The 22,867-nt window shown below is 40.1% G+C and overlaps 1 protein-coding gene across 1 annotated transcript in view; it reads left to right on the top strand.

Moving 5' to 3' along the window:
- The window catches only part of SMC1B (structural maintenance of chromosomes 1B), a 78,546-nt gene that overhangs the window by 4,515 nt on the left and 51,164 nt on the right, over positions 1-22,867 (top strand). Inside the window, exons 2-11 of the mRNA XM_032261456.1 lie at positions 291-479; positions 2,276-2,388; positions 2,477-2,680; positions 9,038-9,276; positions 11,842-12,100; positions 14,957-15,097; positions 16,635-16,717; positions 17,560-17,767; positions 19,223-19,408; positions 21,958-22,137. Of these exons, the coding sequence (XP_032117347.1) occupies positions 291-479; positions 2,276-2,388; positions 2,477-2,680; positions 9,038-9,276; positions 11,842-12,100; positions 14,957-15,097; positions 16,635-16,717; positions 17,560-17,767; positions 19,223-19,408; positions 21,958-22,137 (1,802 nt within the window). The remainder of the gene's footprint in view (positions 1-290; positions 480-2,275; positions 2,389-2,476; positions 2,681-9,037; positions 9,277-11,841; positions 12,101-14,956; positions 15,098-16,634; positions 16,718-17,559; positions 17,768-19,222; positions 19,409-21,957; positions 22,138-22,867) is intronic.

The raw sequence follows: 22,867 nt of genomic DNA, 5'->3' as shown, positions 1-22,867 counted from the left end.
GCGGGTGGATCACGAGGTCAAGAGATCGAGACCATCCTGGTCAACATAGTGAAACCACATCTCTACTAAAAATACAAAAAATCAGCTGGGCATGGTGGCGCATGCCTGTAATCCGAGCTACTCAGGAGGCTGAGGCAGGAGAATTGCCTGAACCCAGGAGGTGGAGGTTGCGGTGAGCCGAGATCGCGCCATTGCACTCCAGCCTGGGCAACAAGAGCGAAACTCCGTCTCAAAAAAACAAAAACAAAAACGAAAAAAGAATGAATAATGTTTTATCTCTTTTCCCCCAGGAAAATCTAATGTAATGGATGCACTTAGTTTTGTAATGGGAGAGAAACCAGCTAATTTAAGAGTGAAAAGTATTCAAGAACTCATTCATGGAGCGCATATTGGAAAACCTGTTTCTTCTTCTGCAAGTGTAAAAATTATATATGTGGAGGAAAGTGGCAAAGAGAAAACATTTGCAAGGATTATCCGAGGTATTTTTTTATAATTTTTTTTTCATTTTATTTTTCAAGAGTCAAGTAAGATTGCTCATTTTTTTCTTTCTTTGGAGGATATGATTTATTATTCTACTGGCATAATTAGCTAGAATTCATTTTTTCTCTTGCATAGCAAATCTCAGAAGCAAGTAACAGAACCTGTTTGATTCTTCACATAATTCTCCAATTATGTCTGCTCTTCCTTAATAGACATAATTGTTCAAATGCCCTACTGTCAAATAACATTTTAAAACCTGGATATTTAGTTGAGATGAAGGAGGGAGTACCTTGAAGACAGAGAAATTATAAAATTTATTATTGAGGTTCTTTATCAGTTTTTCTTCGTGATGAACAAATTTTATGCATATTTTTGGCTTTACACAGTTTTTTCTATGACCAAAAAGCAACTTGAGTGAAATGTTTGAATTTGTGGTGTGTATATATATATTTGCAGGAAAAGGGTGAGTACTGGGGAAAGAGGAAGAAACTTTTTTTAAAGGACGTGGATAGATAAGAGACCAGTGGTTGCATTCTTTGATCAGTTATTCACATGTGATGAGGGTAGAGTAATAGACACTTATGCATTAGGCTAGCTCAGTGAATCTGCATTTTTATATAAGATAATATATGCCGGGGCCGGGTGTGTAGCCCACACCTATAATCTTAGCACTTTGGGAGGCTGAGGCAGGTGGATCACGAGGTCAGGAGTTCAAGACCAGCTTTGCCAACATAGTGAAACCTTGTCTCTACTAAAAATACAAAGAATTAGCTGAGCATGGTGGTGGGCGCCTGTAATCCCGGCTACTCGGGAGGCTGAGGCAGGAGAATCCCTTGAACCCAGGAGGCAGAGGTTGCAGTTAGTGGAGATCGTGCCACTGCACTCCAGCCTGGATGACAGTGTGAGACCCTGTCTCAAAAAAAAAAATTAGATAATACAGGCTGGGCATGGTGACTCATGCCTGTAATCCCAGCATTTTGGGAGGCCACAGTGGGAGGATTGAGACCAGCCAGGGCAACATGGTGAGACCCTGTCTCTACAAAAACTTAGATGTGTGTGGTGGCATGAGCCTGTAGTCCCAGTACTTAGGAGGCTGAGGTGGGAGGATCTCTTGAGTCCAGGAAATCTAGGCTATAGGGAGCCATGATTGCACCACTGTACTCCAACCCGGGCAACAGAGCAAGACTCTGTCTCAGAAAAAAAAAGATAAACATAGGGCAGAGGAGTCAATCACATTTGCATTTATCTCAGATGAGCAGAGGGATGACTTTGAGTTCTGTCCTTTGTCCTGTGCATGTGAAGATAAGCTATCAATTTATACTGTCAGGTCAAAATTCAGCAGAACTGTTTGAGGGTAAAGATCTTGGGGCCCACAAGGAATTTTCCTGTGGATAAATTGTGAGGGAGGCATGCAGTTTTTTTTTTTTTTTTTTAAATCTTCACAGCCATATTATTTAGGAACAAAATAGGAGGCAGGTTTGCATGCCCTAGTTCCAGCTTGACTCTTCCCTTGGGCTTAGTGAGTTAGGGGTTCTGAGATTTATTTTCCTTTTACATCCTGACTAGGATATATGCTCCTTGAGATCAGAGACTTTCATGTCTTTCGTTTGCCACTGTAAAACAGACCTTGACATAAAATAGAAACTCAATGTTTGTTGACTCATTAAATGCATTTATTACCATGTATATTATTACTAACTGGTCATCTCAATAAGAAAAGTAATTTTATTAAACTTTCAATGGATTTTGAGATATATCTGATATATTTTTAACAGGCTTTGTTCTTTTATTTTAGGGGCATGCTCAGAATTTCGCTTTGATGATAATCTTGTGAGTCGTTCTATTTACATTTCAGAGTTGGAAAAGATAGGCATAATAGTCAAAGCACAAAATTGTTTAGTTTTTCAGGTAAGTAGCTGTGGTAGTTTATTTGATTCAGAGTTTTGAAAATACTTCACTATATTTTACTGTTGATGTGCTTTGCTGTTTTTAAAAGGGAACTGTAGAGTCGATTTCTTTGAAAAAACCCAAAGAAAGGACCCAGTTTTTTGAGGAAATCAGCACTTCAGGAGAGCTTATAGGAGAATATGAAGAAAAGAAAAGAAAGTTACAAAAAGCTGACGAGGATGCACAGTTTAATTTTAATAAGAAAAAAAATGTAGCAGCAGAGCGCAAACAAGCAAAATTAGAGAAGGAAGAGGTAAGATGTTAGGAAGATATAACCATTCAGTGTTGGATACAAAACTTTCTCTGTTAGAATCACTAGGTGGTTACCAAGAAGATTAATAGTATAAGACAATTAAAGCGCAATATTCATTACGTAAACCTTTTGCTCCCACTGTTTCGGATTTTCTTTCCATATAGGCAGGACAGCCTGAACTAGAAAAATGTCTGATTTTCCCAACTAAAAACAAGCTTGATGGTTTCTGTCTTATGTGGCAAAGGCTCTCAAATTTTGAATATTAACCCCCTTATGCTCTTAAAAATTATTGAGGCCCTCCAAGAGTTTTTTTTCATATGGGTTATTATCTATTAACATTTATTGTATTTGAAATTAACACTGGAAAATTTAAAAATATTTTAATGATCCCTGTACAAATAGTAATAAATTTATTACATGTTAACATGAATAGTAATTTTATAAAATATAACTATTTTCCAAAACCAATTAGAAGAGAGACATTGTATACCACTTTTATAATTTCCTTAATGTCTAGCTTAATAAAAGACAGCTGGATTCTCGTAAACACTTTGGTGTTAAATCTTAGTTATGCTAAGGCCTAGCAATTTTATCCATACTGTCAGTGCAAGTGTCAACACACTGAAATAGACAAATAAGTCTTAGTATTATTGTGAAAATAGTTTTGTTTTCAGGACTCCCCAAAAGGGTCTTGAGAACCTCCTAGGAGGCCATGACCACATTACATGCAAATGTTCCTCTGTGATATTTCTTGATCCTCTTCGCAATGCCTGGTATAGTACCTTGACTTTGGTTGTAGTTGTAAGGTTAGCCGAGAGAAAGAAGAGTAGACCCAAAGTCGGGCAAGCAAGTTTTATTAACTTGCCAGGCTGCCTCATAACAATCAGAGGAGGCAGCTCCGATGTTACTAAAGGAGGGATTTATATGGAGTGTGAGGGGCAGAAGGGAGTTTCAGGACTGAGATAATCTATCAGCTTGTAACAGGCACAGAGGTAGTTTGTTAACTTGGGACAGACTTACAATACATCATCCTGTGACTTTTGTGGTGGCAGTTTTGAAAAACCAGATTTTACAGTATGTGTAAAACAGGAATTTACAAGTACGGATAACGAACATTTGTTTTACCTGTCCTCACTGGAGGTACCCAGATCACCGTAATCAAGCTTTTTTGCTTAATTGTAGCACCTGGATAGGAGTTGAGGCCTGTAGCTGCAGAGTAGTCAGAGTAGGGGCAGGGTCAGCTTGCACGGAGTGGCTTTTCTGAGGCAGCTTGTCCCTAACATTCCAGCCTTTCAATAGGTAATAAAAGAGGGGTACCGTTGTTATCTGGCTGCTTATTGGTGGATAGCGGCGATATTTGGGTGGGGGGCTAGATAGTAGGGACTGTCGTTCCTGGAGCTGTCAGTGTTCTTGGAGCAGCGTCATATCTTGTATTGTTCCATGGGTGAGAGCTTTAATACAGCCCTGTAAAAACTGGGTGAGGGGTCGTTAAAAGACGGGCCAAATGCTGGGAGGAAAAGGTTATGGCAGGACCTAAGAGGGGCAGTAGCCAGGGTGCCCAGGAGTTACGGAACTACTGGGTCCAGGTGAACTGACTAAGTTTTTTGTTTGTTTGTTTTTGGGTGCAGCTGTTTTTTATTTCAGGGAGACAGCAGGGGAGGGGGCTGTCTTTCTTGGCAGCAGCTTTCCAGTCTTTAAGTTTTTGTGCTTGGTCTTTGAGTTTTTTGACAGCCTCTTATACTAACCCAGATTCATTGAGGTAGAAACAGCCTAGTTCATCTAAAAAGAGGCACAGACCTCCTTTTTCAGCAGTGAGGAGATTTACACCTTTGCGATTTTGTAGGGTGACTGCCGCTAAAGAGTCTAGTTGGTTTTGGAGGTGAGTAATAGTCTGCTGTTTCTTCTAGTGATGATTGGAAGTCTTGGGAGAGTGACTGAGGTTGGTAGGCTTTCTGCTTTTAACCCTACACTAGTTGTGACTTCAAGGGCTACTAATAAGGGAATGAACTGTATTTGCTCTTTCTGAGAGGGTATAATGACAGGGCGTTCTTGGTTTGGAAAGACAAGGTTAATGTTGGGGGTAAGGTAGACCAGGGTGCAAGTACCTGTCCAGTTGGCAGGGAGAGAGAAGTAGGTTGTGGATCCGCAGAGGAAGAAGATGCCTTCAGTGTTAATGCAGACAAGTGGATTGAGAACAGGTGTTGGAGTGTGTAGGTTCCTCTTTTGGAGGGACTCGTTCAGCTTCAGCAACCCAGAGTGAGGAGGAGAGAGGCCCCTTGGAGAACTCCTGTCTGGGGAAGGGGTTTCTGTGTCTGAGAGGCAGGAGGGAGGTAACGCAGTAGGGCTGGATAAAGAGGCCGTCTGCTTCAGGGGAAACGATCTACTCGGAGTGAGGTGTGGGAGGTGGTCTGAGTTGAGCCACAGGCGGAGGGAGGGATGGCGCCTACGTGTGTGTGTTTGAGGTGACACATAACGGGGCTTGGCCACGTTTTGTGGTGTGGAGGTTATGGGACTTCGGATGGCAGGGTGAGGGAGTTTTGTGCGGTTGTAATCGGCAGTGTATGTGGAGAGAAGTTTGGTAGCTCTGTGAGCGAGGGCAGTGGGATAGTTCCCAGTGAGGGCGAGGGCTCTGTCTACAAAGGCAGAGCCTTTTTGGAAGGTGTATGAAAAGCGAATGGGCATACGGTCCCAGGGCTGAGACATTGGGATAGGTGAGCAGGCACTAGAGGAAAGGGAAAAACAGGTCCAGTAAAGGGAAGCGAGCGTAGAGTTGGAGCGTAGTAACAAGGAGTGAGTGAGATCGAGAGATTGTTTGAGCCTTGTAGAAGTGAGAAGAAACTTTGAAGGAGCAGAGGCAGTGGGGCTGACTATTAGTTAAGAACTTGAGGAAGAATCAGAGTCTGTATTTGGGGGAAGGAGTTGAGAGGGGTTGTTTGGGGAGGTGGCCTCTTGTAGCAGTGAAGCCTTTTCAATGGAGGATGTTGGGGTTGGATTTCGGGGGTAATGAGAGGGGCAGGGGCAGAAGAAAGGGAGGCTTCTTTTGCTGTCTTGTCGGCCTTTCTGTTTCCTCTTGAGATTTCATCTGACCCTGTTTGGTGTCCTCAATAGTGTATAACTCCTGCTTTAGCCAGGAGGTGTGCAGCTGGGAGGAGTTGATAAATATGGGGCCATTAGTGTTGGGGGTTCCTTTGGCAGGAAGAAATCCTCTCTCTTGCCAGATGGTGGTGTGAGAATGGAGAATGTGATAGGCATATTTGGAGTTGGTAAAAATGTTGACTTGTTTGCCTTTGGAGAGGGTTAGGGCCCTGGCGAGAGCTCTAAGTTTTGCCCTTTGGGAGGAGGTCCCTGGGGGTAGCGGTTTAGCTTTAATTACTCAGTTAAGGGAGACGACTGCATACCCAGCAATTTTATGGAAGTTGACTGACTTGCAAGAGGCACCGTCTATAACTAACTGGTTGTCAGAATTGGAAAGAGGTTTAGGGAGGATGTTACAGAAATGAGGCTGTAGGTGATCAAGGATTTCAGTGCAGTAGTGGGTGGGAGAGGAGGAAGATACTGGAAGTAGAGATGCAGGATTGAGGGGAGCACTTTTGGAGAGGGGGAACTCAGGTTTTTAAGAAAGAGCATTTGCAAAGGTATATGCCATAACTGAGAGCAAAAACTAAAAAAAAAAAGAGGGCATGGAGTAGTTGGCTATGAGAAGGAGAAAGTGTGCTTAGTGCTTGGCAAACATAGGAGATTTTGTAGATTATGTGGACTGCAGTGTTTTGACCAAATGTTAGTTTTTTGCTTTTTAAGGCTAGGGTGGTGGCTGCTGCTAGGGCTCTGAGGCTGGTTGGCCAACTTCGGGCAGTGTTGTCTAATTGTTTAGATAGGTAAGCTATAGGAATGAAGATAGGAGGACTTCCTTTTTGTTGGCCATGGACACCAAGGACTATTCCATTGTTTTCAGCTGTGTAGAGAATGAAGGGCTGAGAGAAGTCAGGCAAAGATGGAGCAGGAATGGTATGAGGGCAGCTTTAAGTTTGTGGAAGCTAGGGATTATGTTGTGTGAAGGATTTAGGGGCTTATTTGGAGGGCCTTTAGCTGCTTCTTAGAGGGGCCAGGCTAGGAGGGCAAAATTGGGAATTCATATTCTGAAGAAGCTTGCTAGTCCTAGGAAAGAAAGGATTTCACCTTTAGAGGTGGGTGGGGGCAGGCTGTCTATCAGTGCTGCCCATGCTGGGGTTATGGCTCAGGCCCTGGGGGAGAGCTGGACTCCTAAGTACATCACTGTTGGACTGGAGAGTTGTGCTTTGGAGGGAGAAAGCCTATATCACTTACTAGCAAGGAAGTTTAGATGGGTAATAGTGTGAATCTGAGAGTCTTCTAGGGAGGGGCTACAGAGGAGGGGTCGAGGGCTGGCATGGTGGCAGAGCGGAGTAGGAGCGAATCTGGTTGTGGGGAACAGAAAAAGGTGATGGAAGCTTTGAATTTGGTTAGAAGGTCTCTGCCTAGGATGGGGGTAGGGCAATGAGGCATGATAAGGAAAGTGTGAGAAAACAGTATTAAATAGGGAACAAGTAAGAGGTCTGGTGGCACATGGGCGCAAGATGAGTCCGTCAACCCCCACAACTGAGACCTGAGAGGGATCCTGAGAATTCAGGCAAAGCTGAGTAAGTGGCCACGGTATTGATTAAAAAAGAAATCGGCTTACCTGCTACTAGTAGAATTACCCTGGCCTCTGATGCAGTGATGACAGATGGGGTCGGGGGTGCCTGGGCCTCGTCAGTCTTCAGCGGCTAGGCCAAGGAGCTAGGGGAGTACAAGGGATTCTTCATTTTTTGTCTTGCTGAATGGGTGGTGTTTCTGAGGTGCAGGCTTTTCCGTCTGTGTGTTGAGAGGAGTCAGACTTGCAGTGGCCTGTCTGCTGGCAGACTGGGCAAGAGCTTTTCGGCATTTGTGGGTCAAGACATGCCTGTACCCAGTGGTCTTCTGTGCTGCACTTAATACAAGAATTGAGAGGGCCACTGCTATCGGGTCTTTTGTGCCCTTGGGTACTATGGCTAGGTTGATGGATAGCTGCATCTAGAAGCTGGTATTTAGCACGATCTCTTTGGGCTATATCTCATTTACTTTGCTTATCCCTATTATTGAAGACTTTGAAGGCCAGGTTAAGGAGCTCTTATTGTGGGGTTTGTGGGCCATCTTCAGCCTTTTTAAGTTTGTGTCGGATGTCAGAGGCAGATTGAGAGATAAAATGGGTATGAAGAATAATAGTTCCTTCTTGGGAGGCAGGGTTGACTCGAGTGTATTTTTGGAGAGCCTCTGTAAGGTGGGAAAGGAATTAGACAGGATTTTCATCTGCTTTTTAGGAAATTTCTTTGAGGTTTTAAAAATTTACAGGGGGGAGTGGCGGGGGCGGACAGCAGTAGCTCCTGTGGGCCTTATAGGATCTTGTCTATGAAGATTATTGGCATGTGCCTAGGCTGATAGCCACACTCTTTCCTTCTCTTCCAGAAGGAGAGTAGAAAAGAGGATGATATCGAGATTATGCCAAGTGAGTTTGTAAGGCTGGGTGAGGTACTTAAATTGTTCAATATAAGTATTAGGGTTGGAGGAGAAGGACCCGAGACATTTTTCAGTTTGGGAAAGATTGGAGAGGGAGAAGGGGATGTGGACTCAGATGATTCCTTTGTTCCCTGCTACCTCCCACAGGGGAAGCAAGGGAGCTGGTTGCTGGGCATGTCGGGTTTGAGAATGGGTAAGGGGTAGAGATGGGGAGGACTCCAAGTTAGAAGCGGGTGGTTGGAGAGAACGGGAGAAAGGGGTAGGGCTGGAGCAGGGGCATACAGCGGAGGATTATGATGCAGTCAAGGAAGAGGAAAATCGGTGGGGTCAAAGAGGAGTCATCAGCTGTGGCTGTGGGGAGTGTGGCAGGAGACAAGTTGTTGGCTGGGGCCGTGAGGAGGGTGATGGGGGAGAGACATTGAATTTAAAGTTGCTAGCACCTTGTAAGTCATATCACACTCGTCTTTCAGTTTACAAAGGAGGAAGCTGATGCCAGAAATATTGATTGAGTTGTTAAACTCACAGGTCCAGACAAATGGGATTAGGACTCAGGTTAATGCATGCCGCTTCATAGTTCTTACCATCATACCATTGAGCACAAGAACACAAAATCATTTACTGGTTTACTGACTTATTTAAAAAGCATATTCAGAAACCCTTGCCAAATTATGCTACTTTTGGCAAGAATATTGTGTCCTAATGACAAATAAAAATTCGTTAGTTAATTTGTTGACACAGTAGTTGAGTTTATGAAAGGCCAGCTTAAATGTACTCTTTTAACTGGTGTTGAATTGTACTCTTTTATAGGCAGAACGTTACCAGAGTCTCCTCGAAGAACTGAAAATGAACAAGATACAGCTGCAGCTTTTTCAACTATACCATAATGAGAAAAAGATTCATTTTCTGAACACCAAGTTAGAAAACATGAATAGGGATTTGAGTGTCACAAGAGAGTCTTTGTCTCATCATGAAAACACACTTAAAGCTAGGAAAAAGGAACATGGAATGCTAACTAGACAACTACAACAAACAGAAAAAGAATTAAAGTGAGTTTTAAAAAATAGATATTAACTGTTGGGTTATATGTAGATTGATAGAGGAAATAATATGTGACACTTTGAAAGTTGATTTTTAAAAATAAGCTTTTTACTTAGGAATAATTTTAGATATACAGAAAAATTGTAATTATAGTATAGAATGTTGTTTGTCTGGGGTAATACCTGAGGTTCATTGCTTCACACCAAGAAAGGCAAGGACACAGACGCACAAGGAGTGAGGTTAAGAGTGGAGGTTTAATAGGTGAAAGAAAGAGAAAAGCTTTCTGTCATGCAGAGAGAGGGGCTCCCGAGCAGGTCTTCCGGCACTATCGGAGGTTTTCTAGATGAGCTTGAGGAGGCAGTGTCTGATTAAGGGCATGAAGGATCGGTCGCACCCAGTATGTCATTTGCATAGCACTCGAAGAACTTGTTAGGACTAGGTGTGCCATTTGCATAGTGCATGAAGAAGCTGGCCACCCCATCCTAATCTTTTATGCAGATTGTCTACCTGGCCAGTGCCATGTTGCCAGCTTTTCTACTGTACACTTGGTGACAAAGAAAAGGGAAGTTGGAGCCTTTTCTATTGGCACACCTGCTAGTATTCACTCATGCAAGCTTCCAGCTTGCTTATGTATGTTCGTAGCTCAATTTTTCAGGTTCCTCTTTGTTAGAAAAGAAATGATTTGGGGGCTGCTTTTTATTAAAAGGGAAGCTCTGCTGAGGATTCTCTTAACCTTCACTATCTGCTTAAATAATTTCTTTTTAGCTCCTGTGTTAGTCCCACATTCCCCACACTTAGTTTCTCCTATTACTTACATCTTAATGCTATTATGATATATTGTCAGAATTAACCAACCAATATTGATACATTAAAATTCATACTTTATTCATATTTTCTCAGTTTTTGCCTAATGTCCTTTTTATGATCCAGAATATCATATTTATTTATATGTCTCCCTAGTCTCCTTTTAGCTGTGTCAGTTCACTTGACAGTTTTGAGGAATATTGGTCAGTTTTGTTGTAGAACATCTTTCAGTTGGGATTTATCTAATGGTTTTCTCATAATTAGACTGAAGATATGGACTGTGGGGAGGAAGACCACAGAACTAAAATATCATTCTCATTATATTCTATCAGAGTATCAGTGTATTACATATGTTACATGACATTTAGCATGTACTATATCATGTCATATCAACTTGACATCACTGTTGATGTTGACCTTGATCACCTGACTGAAGTAATGTTTGTCATGTTTCTCCACTGTAAGGTTATTTTTTCTTCCTTTTCGTGCTATAATCTTTGAGAGGAAGTCACTGATCGTAGCCCACACAAGGAGTAGGGAGAGTTATGTTTTACCTTGAGGGCAAAGTATTTACATGGTTTGAAATTCTGTACAAATTTGTCTCTACTTATTTTTAAATTAATTAATTTGTTATTTGTTTACATCAGTATAGATTTATGGATATTTTACATTTGGAGTTATAATTCAATATTACATTTTATTTTGTTGCTTAGATTATTCCTGCTTTGGCCATTGAGAACGCTTTGAGTTGGCTCCTTTGTCCCTCTGAAATATTCTCATGATTTTTTTTTTTTGAGGTCTTCCTTATTTTCTAGAAAAGAATTATCTCCTAGTGTCATTATGTATAAGCCAGTCCTAGCATCAGCTTGCCCAGGCCTATAATCAGTCATTTCTCAAAGGAACCCTGGTTCCTTTTATTGGAGAATGGTATTAGGAACCAACATCTAGGTGGTAGATATGTTCGTTGCTACTGGAGTATCCTTGCTTCTAGGCTTTCTCAGCTGATGGAACTAGGAAATATGTGTATATACTATTTATACACTTAGCTATAAATATTTCCATATGTGACTATCTATATTAAGCTAAACATGAGTTCATATTGATGTCTCCCAATTCTAAGCCATTACCACATGAATCATTCTAGCCTTCTCTTGCGTATCTGTAACCTCCCACTTCAACAATGGGAAATCTGGCTTCTACCATCTGCCATCCATTTGCTTAACTGTGCAGTTCCAGTAATCTTGTGTAGTAGTGTCAGAATTCTTAACCCATACCCCCATGGAAAGCATCTTTAGAGTATAGTACTTACGTGTTCTTCTTGTCTTACAGACTCAACTCATTTCTAGAATTTGGTCAGCATGTTTTCCTTCCACCTCTTTAATAAGGTGGTTTCTACATTTGTAATAAAGTTAGATTTTTTATTGCATTCTACATTTCATCTAGGATTCCTTAGCCTCCTGAGTGATTCTTTTTTAATTCGCTTACATTAAGGTTCATTATTGGTGCTGTGAAGTAATACAGGTTTTGGCAAATTTTTAGTGTCAAGTGTCTACCTATAGTACCACTACAGTACCACTCTCAAAAGTGACCCTATGCTTTATTCAGTCCTCCCTGACCTTGCTCAACCTTTGACAACCATTGATCTGCTTATAGTCTCTGAAAGTTAATTTATAGGATTTCTTTTTTAAAGTGGTTTGATCAAAACAACTTCTTCCCGTTTTATATTAAAGAAATGAAATTTTTTTAAAGCAAACTTTTTTCCTTTTCAGGTCACTTGAAACCCTTTTAAATCAGAAGAGGCCTCAGTACATTAAAGCCAAAGAAAACACTTCTCACCACCTCAAGAAATTAGATGAGGCTAAGAAATCAATAAAGGACAGTGAAAAACAATGTTCTAAACAGGAAGATGACATAAAAGCCCTGGAGACAGAGCTGGTTGATTTGGATGGTGCATGGAGAAGTTTTGAAAAGCAGATTGAGAAAGAAATTTTACGTAAAGAACGAGACATTGAACTGGAAGCCAGTCAGGTAAAAAAAAAAAAAAAAAAAAAAAAGTCAACTTAGGGGAAATCTTAAGTTTCTGTTGTTTCTTTGAATTAGAAAAAAATTTAAAAGATGACCTCTCTGATATTTTAAGAGATTACCCTCAGAATGTAAATTATGGGGATTTAAATTTTTCAGCCTGCTTACAGAATCTAAATTTATTTATTTTTAATTTTAATTTTGTGGTGATAGGGTCTCACTCTGTCACTCAGACTAGAGTGCAGTGGCATGATCATGATCATGAAGCAGGATTTTTTTTTTTTTTTTTGAGACAGAGTTTTGCTCTTGTTGCCCCGGGCTAGAGTGCAATGGCATGATCTCGGCTTACCGCAACCTCTGCCTTCTGGGCTCAAGTGATTCTCCTGCCTCAGCCTCCGAGTACTTGGGATTACAGGCATGCGCCACCACACCTGGCTGATTTTGTATTTTTAGTAGAGACAGGGTTTCTCTATGTTGGTCAGGTTGGTCTCAAACTCTTGACTTCAGGTGATGTGCCTGCCTTGGCCTGCTAAAGTGCTAGGATTACAGGCATGAGCCACTGCGCCCAGCCAATGCAGGATTTTTCTCAGTCACTTTGTCAGCCAGAGGCCCCCAGTTGGTGATACCCTTGTCCTGGCCTTGCTTGGTCCTGATTTCACTGCAGGAGCTACCCCGTCCACCCAGCCTGCCAGGCCGCACCCAGCCTGCACTCCAGCATGAATCCCACAGCTGCCACGACTGCACACGCAGCCCCCAGCAGGAGAGAGTGTTTGAGCAAGCAAGTTTAGATTCCAGCCAACTGTTCCAAGTACAGCACAGAAGCAGCCTCCATGCAGTGTCTGGAGCTGGACTAGGTGTGTCACAAGCCACTCCCACAGTGGACTCTTGCATCCAGATGGGGGGAAGACAGTGGCACCTGGGCAAGGGTGCTTGTGACCCCAAAGCCTCAGAGGGAACGTTACAGTGTGTTAATTAGCTCTTTTAGTCCTGTCCACAGCCCAACAGATGGCGGCATGTTAACAGCTGTCAGACTCTTGACCCACTCTGGCCCTCAGCTCCAGGGCTGGCTTGGCCCTGCCACTGCTTCCTGTTGCATGGGGCAGCTGTCTTCTGCCAGCAGAGGGCAGAGGACCACAGTGTTACAGCCTTCTCTATACCCATGTTCAGTGGGTCCTGAGTTCTTGTCCTGCATCTAAGAAGAATGAGGCTACCCTGGCAATGGAAGAGTAAGGAGGGCAAACAAGAATTTTATTGAGCAATGAAACAGCTCTCAGCAGAGAGGGGATGCAAGGGTGGTCCCCCTCCAGAAGTTGGGTGGTTTCTCCCCCAGTGTAGCTGGATCTGGGGCTTTTATAGACTCAGAATGGGGGGATTGTGTGCTCATTGGTTTGTTAAGTATGCAAAAAACAAAAAGCTAAAACAAAAGCACTGCTCTAAGGTGGATACAACAGTGTGAAAAACCAATTAGGGAAGGGTAGGTATATGTAAAATAGGTGAAGGGTAGGGGTCAATCAGAGGTAAGTGTGCCAAGCAGGAAACTAGGTTCTCAGTCTTGTCTGTGGATTTACCCAGGATGTGTAGCTAGGCTTTAACCAGTCTTTGGCTTGAAGATCAGGGGTGAGACAGGACCCACCCCTGTCTGTCTAGGATTTGTCTGCCTCCTGCTGTTATCAATCATAGTTCACTACTGGGCTCAGTTGATCCTTCTGTCTACAGGCTCATGCCACCACATCTGGCTAATTTTTAAATTTTTTGTAGAGATGAGGTCTCATTGTGTTGCCCAGGCTGGTCTTGAACTCCTGGGTTGAAGTGATCCTTTTGCCTTGGCTTCCCAAAGTGCTGAGATTACAGGCATGATCCACTGTGCCTGGCCTAAAAAAGTGTTTAAAGCAATGAGATATTCAAAAAAAACTTCTATACTAAGGTCTCTGTCCAAAAACCTTAGAAAGGAGAATCCAGAGAAAATGATAATTTTTCTACTATAGTCATAATTATTGTGGTATATAATTGTGATGTAAGATTATCATAAAATTGATAAGAGATAACAAAAATTTGTTGTCAGTTACATGTTTTTTGCCATTTACTGATTTAAGATAATTAAATCTTGTATAATAAGAGATTAATTCATCACTGAACATTTTAAAGCACCTTAAGTAATCAGTTTCCTTCCTATTAATTAAGCGATCATGTCTCCTCAAAGCCACATGTATCTTTAAGTGTTTATGAGAGGAAAAAATGATTATCTTACAAATGATTATAGTTAAACACTTGAGCCTGGGAGGTCAAGCTGCATTGAGCAGTGATTGTGCCACTCTAGCCTGGGCAACAGAGCAAAATATAAATAAATAAATAAATAACAATTTCAAAAATAAATAATAAAGTTTTTTTTTTTTTTTTGAGATGGAGTCTTGCTGTGTCGCCCAGGCTGGAGTGCAGTTGCACAATCTCGGCTCACTGCAACCTCTGCCTCCCTGGTTCAAGCGATTCTTCTGCCTCAGCCTCTCCAGCAACTGGGGCTACAGGCACAAACCACCATGCCCAGCTAAGTTTTGTATCTTTAGTAGAGATGGGGTTTCACTATATCGGCCAGGATGGTCTTGAACTCCTGACCTTGTGATCTACCCACCTCGGCCTCCCAAAGTGCTGGGATTACAGGTGTGGGCTACTGTGCCCAGCAATAAACAGTTTTTTTAAAAGAAGGTTTTACGTTCACATTATTTTACCTGGGGAAAGTGGTCGATTATGATTTAATTATAAAGTAAGATTTGGGGAAGATTATCTTCTAGTACTGGATTTCATACAAAGAATTTGCTCTCATGCTTATTTAAGTGAATTAGCAATTTTTCAATACTGTTTATGCAGCTGGATCATTATAAAGAACTTAAAGAACAAGTAAGAAAGAAAGTAGCTATAATGAGTCAACAGCTGGAAAAACTGAAGTGGGAACAGAAGACAGATGAAGAAAGACTGGCATTTGAAAAGAGGAGGCATGGAGAAGTTCAGGTATCTTGGGTTGTAGGGTAATGATTTAGAATTATTCTTAGTGAAAATTTATTTCCTTTTTGTACTTGAATCCGCAATGAATCTTCTTAACCTTAAACTATACTACCTCATTTCATTTATTTCATTATTTGGCAGATGAAGATACAAACAAATATAAAAGACATAATCTATGATAGTACTGTGAATAGAAAAGGGCAAGGAAAGTAACAAGGTGGTAACATAGCAGGAATTACTTTTAAAACATTTGTATAATTGTATAATTTGTATCATGTTATAAACTTATACACTGAAATTCGTGGTAACCCCTAAGAGGTCCACCTGGCAAGTAAAATTAATAACCATGAAGGGACCTATTTAGTGTGACACAGGCTCTGGAAGTGGCCAGAGTAAAGGTCCAGAGGCAGGTGTTTCTAATTTACTGAACTTGGTACTCCTTCTTAACTAATCTTGTTTCTTCCTCTCTGAATGGAATTTGTAAGTGAGGTAATAGAATTTCAATATGGGACTCTAATTTCAACATGTATAGTCCGCACAAAAAAGGAGTTGTAGCTTACTCATTTTTATAACTGGCATCTAGCACAGTGGGTGTTTGTTCAATGAATTTGTGTGATAAGTGAGTAAAACAGGATAATTATCTTCATGGAACGTGTTCGTACTTTTCTACTTGAAAACTATTATTTCTTCTTTTTCCTCGTATACTGAAATAATTGTTTTTGGTTTCTTACACGCTTTATTTTCAACCATTCAGTGATGGATTAAGAGATTAATTTTGCTACAGTGTACAGGATGGATTAAGTGGGAGAAAAAAAGACATGAAACCAGTTGGAGACTACTATAGTACTAGACTGCTACTACAGTAGTAGTCTCCAATTGGATTTGATGATAAAGTGAATAGAACAACGCTTTCATGAAGTCCTCACCCACAAGCCTATTAGTTGCCCTATAGTTCCTATGTTAACAACACAAAACAACTCTACTGTAATTACTAATTTAATTGTATGTCTCTCCTACCAGACATCAGTCTTTCAGAGAAGAGACTCTTGTTTATATCTGTACCTCTAGTTCCTATCACATGGTAGCCAGTGAACATATTTAGGTTACCATATAATAGGAACTTTGTGTTGCAAAAGTAATTGCAGTACTTTTGCACCAACCTAATATATTTGTTGGTGCAACAAATTTTGAACACTTTGTTGCAAAAGTAATTGTGGTACTTTTGCACCAACCTAATATATTTGTTGAGTGAATTAGTTTAAGTGATAAGAACTATATAGATCTTTGAAAATAATCTCCTTGAAGTTTGAAGTTACAGAGAGAAATCAGTTGAGATGAAATATCTAGCAAATGGTAGAGTCAGGATTTGAACCCTGATATGCCTTTTTAAAATTAAAATTTGCTCTGATAAGTGTTTACATATAATTATATTTGACATCTTTCAAATTTATAACAGCTTATAATGTTATAGTAAGTTCTAGGCATGTAATTTTGTTGGTCTGGAATTGCTGTAATTGATTTTAGATTTCATTTCCTCTTTTAGGGAAATCTAAAACAAATAAAAGAACAAATAGAAGATCATAAAAAACGAATAGAGAAGTTAGAGGAGTATACAAAGACATGCATGTAGGTGGAGTAAAAAAAATTCCTTGCAGCAGTTTTCCTTTTTTCTTTTTTTTTGAGAGAGGGTCTCACTCCCATTGCCTAGGCTAGAGTGCAGTGGCACTGTCATGGCTCATTGCAGCCTCGAATTCCAGGGCTCACATGACTCTCTTACCTTAGCCTGTAGCTGAGACTACAGGCATATGATACCACACTCAGCTACTTTTTTGTATTTCTGGTAGAGTTGGGGTTTCATGCTGCCTAGGCTGGTCTTGAACTCCTGGACTCAAGCAATTCGCCCTCCTCGGACTCCCAAAGTGCTGGGATTACAGGTGTGAGCCACTGCACCCCTTGCAGTTTTCTTATCTATGAATTTCTTTCTTTTTCTTTTTTTTTTTTTTAAACAGGTTCTTGCTATCTCACCCAGACTGGAGTGCAGTGGCATGATCATGGCTTACTGCAGCCTCCACCTGCTGGGCTCAAGTGATCCACCTGCCTCAGTCCCCTGAGTAGCTGGTACTACAGATGTGTGCCACCACAGCTGACTCATTTTTTCATATTTTGTAGAGACAGGGTTTTGCTATGTTGCCCAGGCTGGTCTCAAATTCCTAGACTCAAGCCATCCACCTACCTCAGCCTCTCAAGAGTGCTGGGATTACAGGAGTGAGCCACCTGGCCCTGCCATATTTTTATCAACAAAGAATGAGCAAAATCTCTTTTGCCCATGTTTGGTTTCAGGTTTATTGCATTTTGTACCCTTTAAAAATTGGTAGAGCACTGCCCCATTCCCCTGCAATGCCGTTGTATCTGATAATTCTTAAAGTTTGGTTTATCATTTTGCTTTATAATTTGTTGTTATTTGGTAGGGAATGTTTGGAAGAGAAGAAACAGCAAGAGGCAACTCTGGTGGATGAAATTGAAAAAGCAAAATTAAGAATGTCTGAAGTTAATGAAGAATTGAATCTTATTAGAAGTGAATTGCAGAATGCTGGAATTGATACCCATGAGGGAAAACGTCAGCAAAAGAGAGCAGAGGTTCTGGAACACCTTAAAAGACTGTACCCAGATTCTGTGGTAATTAGAATGAATAGTTAATTTAAACAAAAAGAAAACTAAGCTTTCCTGTTTGCTTACAACATATCTTCTTATTTGGGAATAGAAATAATACCATTATTACAAAGCAATATTATTTCAGACATCTTTAAGTTTTGTGTTTGAGTCTTTATATTTAAAATGTAATAGCAAATAATTAGGGTAAAACTTCTGGTAGTATCTATAGATATGTAATTATTGGGGGAGAAGCATGACATGAACATAGTGCTTAGAAAGTTCAAATTGTGGCCAGTATCCCCTAAAGAACTTGGATGCTGTGAAGGAGTCTGACCCCGGCATACATACAGCCTCAAACCTCATATTTTTCAAGGTTTGATTTGTTTTTGAAATATTTTTTCAGCATCTAGTATTGCTAGTGTATTTCATTAGCCAAAATACAATATCACCTGTTGCTTAAGGTGTCCGCCTCACAAGAGTATTTCCTTTTGTATCAGGGTTGCATCTGACTCTCTTGTCACTAACATCAGTTCGTACTATGCAATCCTTATTTTATGATATGGCCTATTTTCAGCATTTGGGACTGGTAACCAGTGCTTTATTTTGAAACACCTATTGGCCAGGCACTGTGGCTCATGCCTGTAATTTTGGGAAGCCAAGGCAGGTGGATCACTTGAGGTCAGGAGTTCAAGGTCAGCCTGGCCAACATGGTGAAACCCCCCTCCACTAAAAATACAAAAATTAGCCAGGTGTGGTGGCAGGTGCCTGTAATCCCAGCTACTTAGGAGGCTGAGGTAGGAGTATCACTAGAACCTGGGAGGCGGAGGTTGCAGTGAGCCAAGATTAAAACACAAAATTAAACCTTTAGATACTCTAGAGACTACTGATACATGATGCTTGACATTCAGACATTTTCTAGTAAAGCTTTTGAACTTCAATCTAATTAATTCTTGACCATTCTTCAGGTCTTAGACCAAGTAACACTTTATGGAAATCCTTCCTGGACTTCTTATGCCAACATGATCTCTGCTAAATATCCTCAGAGCATTCTCTAAAACTTTGTTGTTGTCTAGCTCTAGACTAAAAATTCTATGAGGTCAGAAAGTATCTGCTTTGTTTCATTAATGTTTTTTCCAATGTCTAGCTCAGTACCTGCAATAGTAGGTGCCTTATAGATTTTTTGTTTAATAGATAAGGGAATGAATGAATATTATCTAATTATGTAGTTTTAGAAAATATTTTAATATTTTGGTAAGGCTAGTCCCTCTTTATTACTCTTTTTTAAAATATAGTGTCACATAGCTAGATGGACATTTCATAATGAAACTTAGGCCTATTTAAGTAAAACTACTAATTATGAGGTATATAATTTTATAAAATTAGTTTTTGTCTATGCTACTCTGTTACGTTGGAAAACAATGAATTATGTATTTCACACGAATGTATCTGATTTTCTCTCCTTTTTTGAAACCTGCTAAGTTTGGAAGACTACTTGACCTGTGTCATCCTATTCATAAGAAATATCAGCTGGCTGTTACTAAGCTTTTCGGCCAGTACATCATTGCCATTGTTGTTGCCTCTGAAAAGGTAGCAAAAGATTGTATTCGATTTCTGAAGGAGGAAAGAGCTGAACCTGAGACATTCCTCGCTCTAGATTACCTTGATGTAAGAACTTGATAATGACTGTTTATAATGATAAAAGTCTTGTCTTTTAAAGAATGTTTTTATTGCCTAAAACTATCATAGTGATTGAAAAAAATTGTAGCTTTGATGCCAGTTAGCCAGTCATTTAAATGGCTGGTGTTAAATACATTGTCAAGCAAAGAATAATGTCAAGTGGCTGCTCTCTTTCTTGATATCATATCATTTCTTCTTTATCTAGTTTTTACAGAATTCTACCTTACTTTGATTTCATTGTACTAGCAGTGCACTACTCTATTAGCCAGCAATATATTTTGTTGTGTATAGCAAAGTATAGGAAACAGATAAGATGTATGGTCTGTTGGTATAATGCCAGGTCAGTCTTAATTGTAAATATTTGACCCAGTATATTAGTTCTTTGTGGAAAAGACTAAATTTTGAGGCTTGAGATATATATTGAGATACCTTAACATATCCTGAGTCTAAATTCGTGAAACAGGAGCTCTGTCATGTCATGATTGATATCCTTTAGTGATTTTTCATTGACTACTCAAGAAAATGTTCTCTTTGGTTCACCAGTCAAGACCCTGAATTGCAGACAGTCTGCATAGTAGTTAAGAGCACATGCCTTAGAGCTGGACTGCTCTGAGTTTGGATCTCAGCCCTACCTCTAATTAGCTATTTTTCTTAATTTTTCTGAGTATCAGTTTTCCATGTATGAAATGGAAGAATTAGTTCTTATTGGATTACTACAAGGAATTGTTACATGTAAAGCAGCTGGCAGAGGACCTACACAGAGGAAAGTCTTAGCAAATGCTGGCTGGTGTTACTCATGGTCCAGACCTCCCTTTTGTACTTCCACACTTTTGCTACCTTCTGCTCACTAAAACTCGTTACCCCAACTCATCTACCTGTTAGAATCCTGTTTTACTTATTTCTCACTTGAGGTTTTTTTCAAGACAGACTGATTTTTAAAAAAATCTCACACAGAAGTGTATCAAATATAAAGGGAATACTCCTACCCCGTCATAATACTCGATTCCTTAATAGTAACTACTTTAAATTGCCTCCATACACTTAATTTATATAATTATATATTCCCAAGTGTATATATATACACACACATTTTGGTTGTATATAAGTTTTCTGCTTTGTTTTGTTTTGTTTAAAAAGTGAGATCAAGGCCGGGCGCGGTGGCTCAAGCCTGTAATCCCAGCACTTTGGGAGGCCGAGGCGGGTGGATCACGAGGTCAAGAGATCCCATCCTGGTCAACACGGTGAAACCCCGTCTCTACTAAAAATACAAAACATTAGCCGGGCATGGTGGCGCGTGCCTGTAATCCCAGCCACTCAGGAAGCTGAGGCAGGAGAATCGCCTGAACCCAGGAGGCGGAGGTTGTGGTGAGCCGAGATCGCGCCATTGCACTCCAGCCTGGGTAACAAGAGCGAAACTCTGTCCCAAAAAAAAAAATGAGATCATACTTGCTGGTTTTTGATAATACATTGCAGACACTTTTGTGATCTGTTGTAAACCCAACCTAAAAGTCATGACCAAGAAGGTCTGAAGGCTTTCCTGATCACTTAAGTCAAAAGTGTTTTGTTTTTTTGAGACAGTGTCTTGCTCTTGTTGCCCAGGCTGGAGTGCAATGGCATGATCTCGGCTCACTGCAACCTCTGCCTTCTGGGTTCAAGTGATTCTCTTGCCTCAGCCTCCCAAATAGCTGGGATTACAGGCATGTACCACCACATCTGGTTAATTTTTATATTTTTAGTAGAGACAGGGTTTCACCACGTTGGCTAGACTGGTCTTAAACTCCTGACCTCAAGTGATCCACCTGCCTTGGCCTCCCAAAATGCTGGGATTATAGGTGTGAGCTACCACTCCCGGCCCAAAAGTGCTTTTTAAACTTCTATAGTGTTGTGCTACTCTTTTGACACATACCTGAATGGGCATTATTTTCCACTAGATTTTATGATTTTAAATGTGGGGGACACTTCTTATGCATTGTTTTATCCCGACTAGTTAGTGACAGAGTTGAATCTGGAAATTATGTCTTCTGGCTTTTAATGAAGTTTTTGTTTTTAAAAAATATTACCTAAACCAATGATGGGATATAGTTCGTCATGTTCTTATCAAACTTTTATTGTATGTAATTACATACTTTTTTTTTTGAAATGGAGTCTAACTCTGTCACTCAGGCTGGAATGTAGTAGCACGATCTCAGCTCACCGCAACCTCCGTCTCCCGAGTTCAAATGAGTCTCCTACCTCAGCCTCCTGAGTAGCTGGGATGACAAGTGTGTGCCACCATGCAGAGCTAATTTTTCTGTATTTTTATTTGAGACAGGGTTTCACCTTGTTGGCCAGGCTAGTCTCAAACTCCTGACCTCAAGTGAATTCACCCGCCTCTGCCTCCCAGAGTGCTGGGATTACAGGCATGAGCATCTCACCCGGCTGGGTACATACGGTTAATCTTTTACTGCCATGCTTATATATTTTGTGAAAAGGAATATAATGAACATTTGGGCTTTTTTCAGTGTATCTAATAAGTTAAATATTTTTAAACCCTTTAGATCAAGCCAATCAATGAAAGATTAAGGGAACTTAAAGGCTGTAAAATGGTGATTGATGTCATAAAGACTCAGCTTCCTCAGCTGAAGAAAGTGATTCAGTTTGTGTGCGGAAATGGTCTTGTTTGTGAGACTGTAGAAGAAGCGAGGCATATTGCATTCGGTGGACCTGAAAGACGGAAAGTAAGAAAAGAGGCTTATATCACACCTTTAGATAAATTGAAGTAGTACTTAAAAGACCAACATATTATACACAAACACACAGAAATATTTGTATTTGCTTTTATATGTTATATGCTTATAACATATAAAAACATATATGCTTTTATATGTTATTTTTTCTAAAGAGAACCAGCCTAGAACTTAAGGTGGTTATGGCTTCAGTGGTTTTTCTAATGTTCCGTTGAATTTAGAAAAAAAAAAAAACTCATAGCATTTCTCAACATCATAAATTATATTTTGAAAATTAGATTTATTTTAATAATATTCTAAAGCATTTATTTTTTTTTAACCTTATATGGAACCCTGGATAATAGTACCTGTGTTTTTGGATACCGGGAAAAGATTTAGGTTATTTATTTTACCCTCTGGGTTAATTCTTCCATACTTTAGTGGAGATACTAACTGTCCTTTTGCATGTTCAAGGTTTAACATATTTGAATTTCTAAAAAACACAGTTGAAATAAGATTACTGAATAGTAGTATCTTGAGGAAATAATTTTGGTCTTAAAAATAAGTACGATTTTACTCTCAGTTGAATAGAGAGTTATGTTTGCATTTAGTTGAGCAATGTTAAACTCCTTAAATTATCTGACATAGTTTTTTTAAAAAACTACATTTATGATGAAGTGTAACATAATGCTTACGGGTATAAGCTATAACTTAAGACCAGTGATGCTACTTAGTAATTAAT

The sequence above is a fragment of the Sapajus apella genome, unplaced genomic scaffold (genome assembly GCF_009761245.1).
Source record: "Sapajus apella isolate SASKATOON/1434 unplaced genomic scaffold, GSC_monkey_1.0 scaffold123, whole genome shotgun sequence".
Lineage (NCBI taxonomy): Eukaryota > Metazoa > Chordata > Mammalia > Primates > Cebidae > Sapajus > Sapajus apella.
The sequence above is the reverse complement of the archived record's forward strand: the minus strand, read 5'-3'. Positions and strand labels throughout refer to the sequence as shown.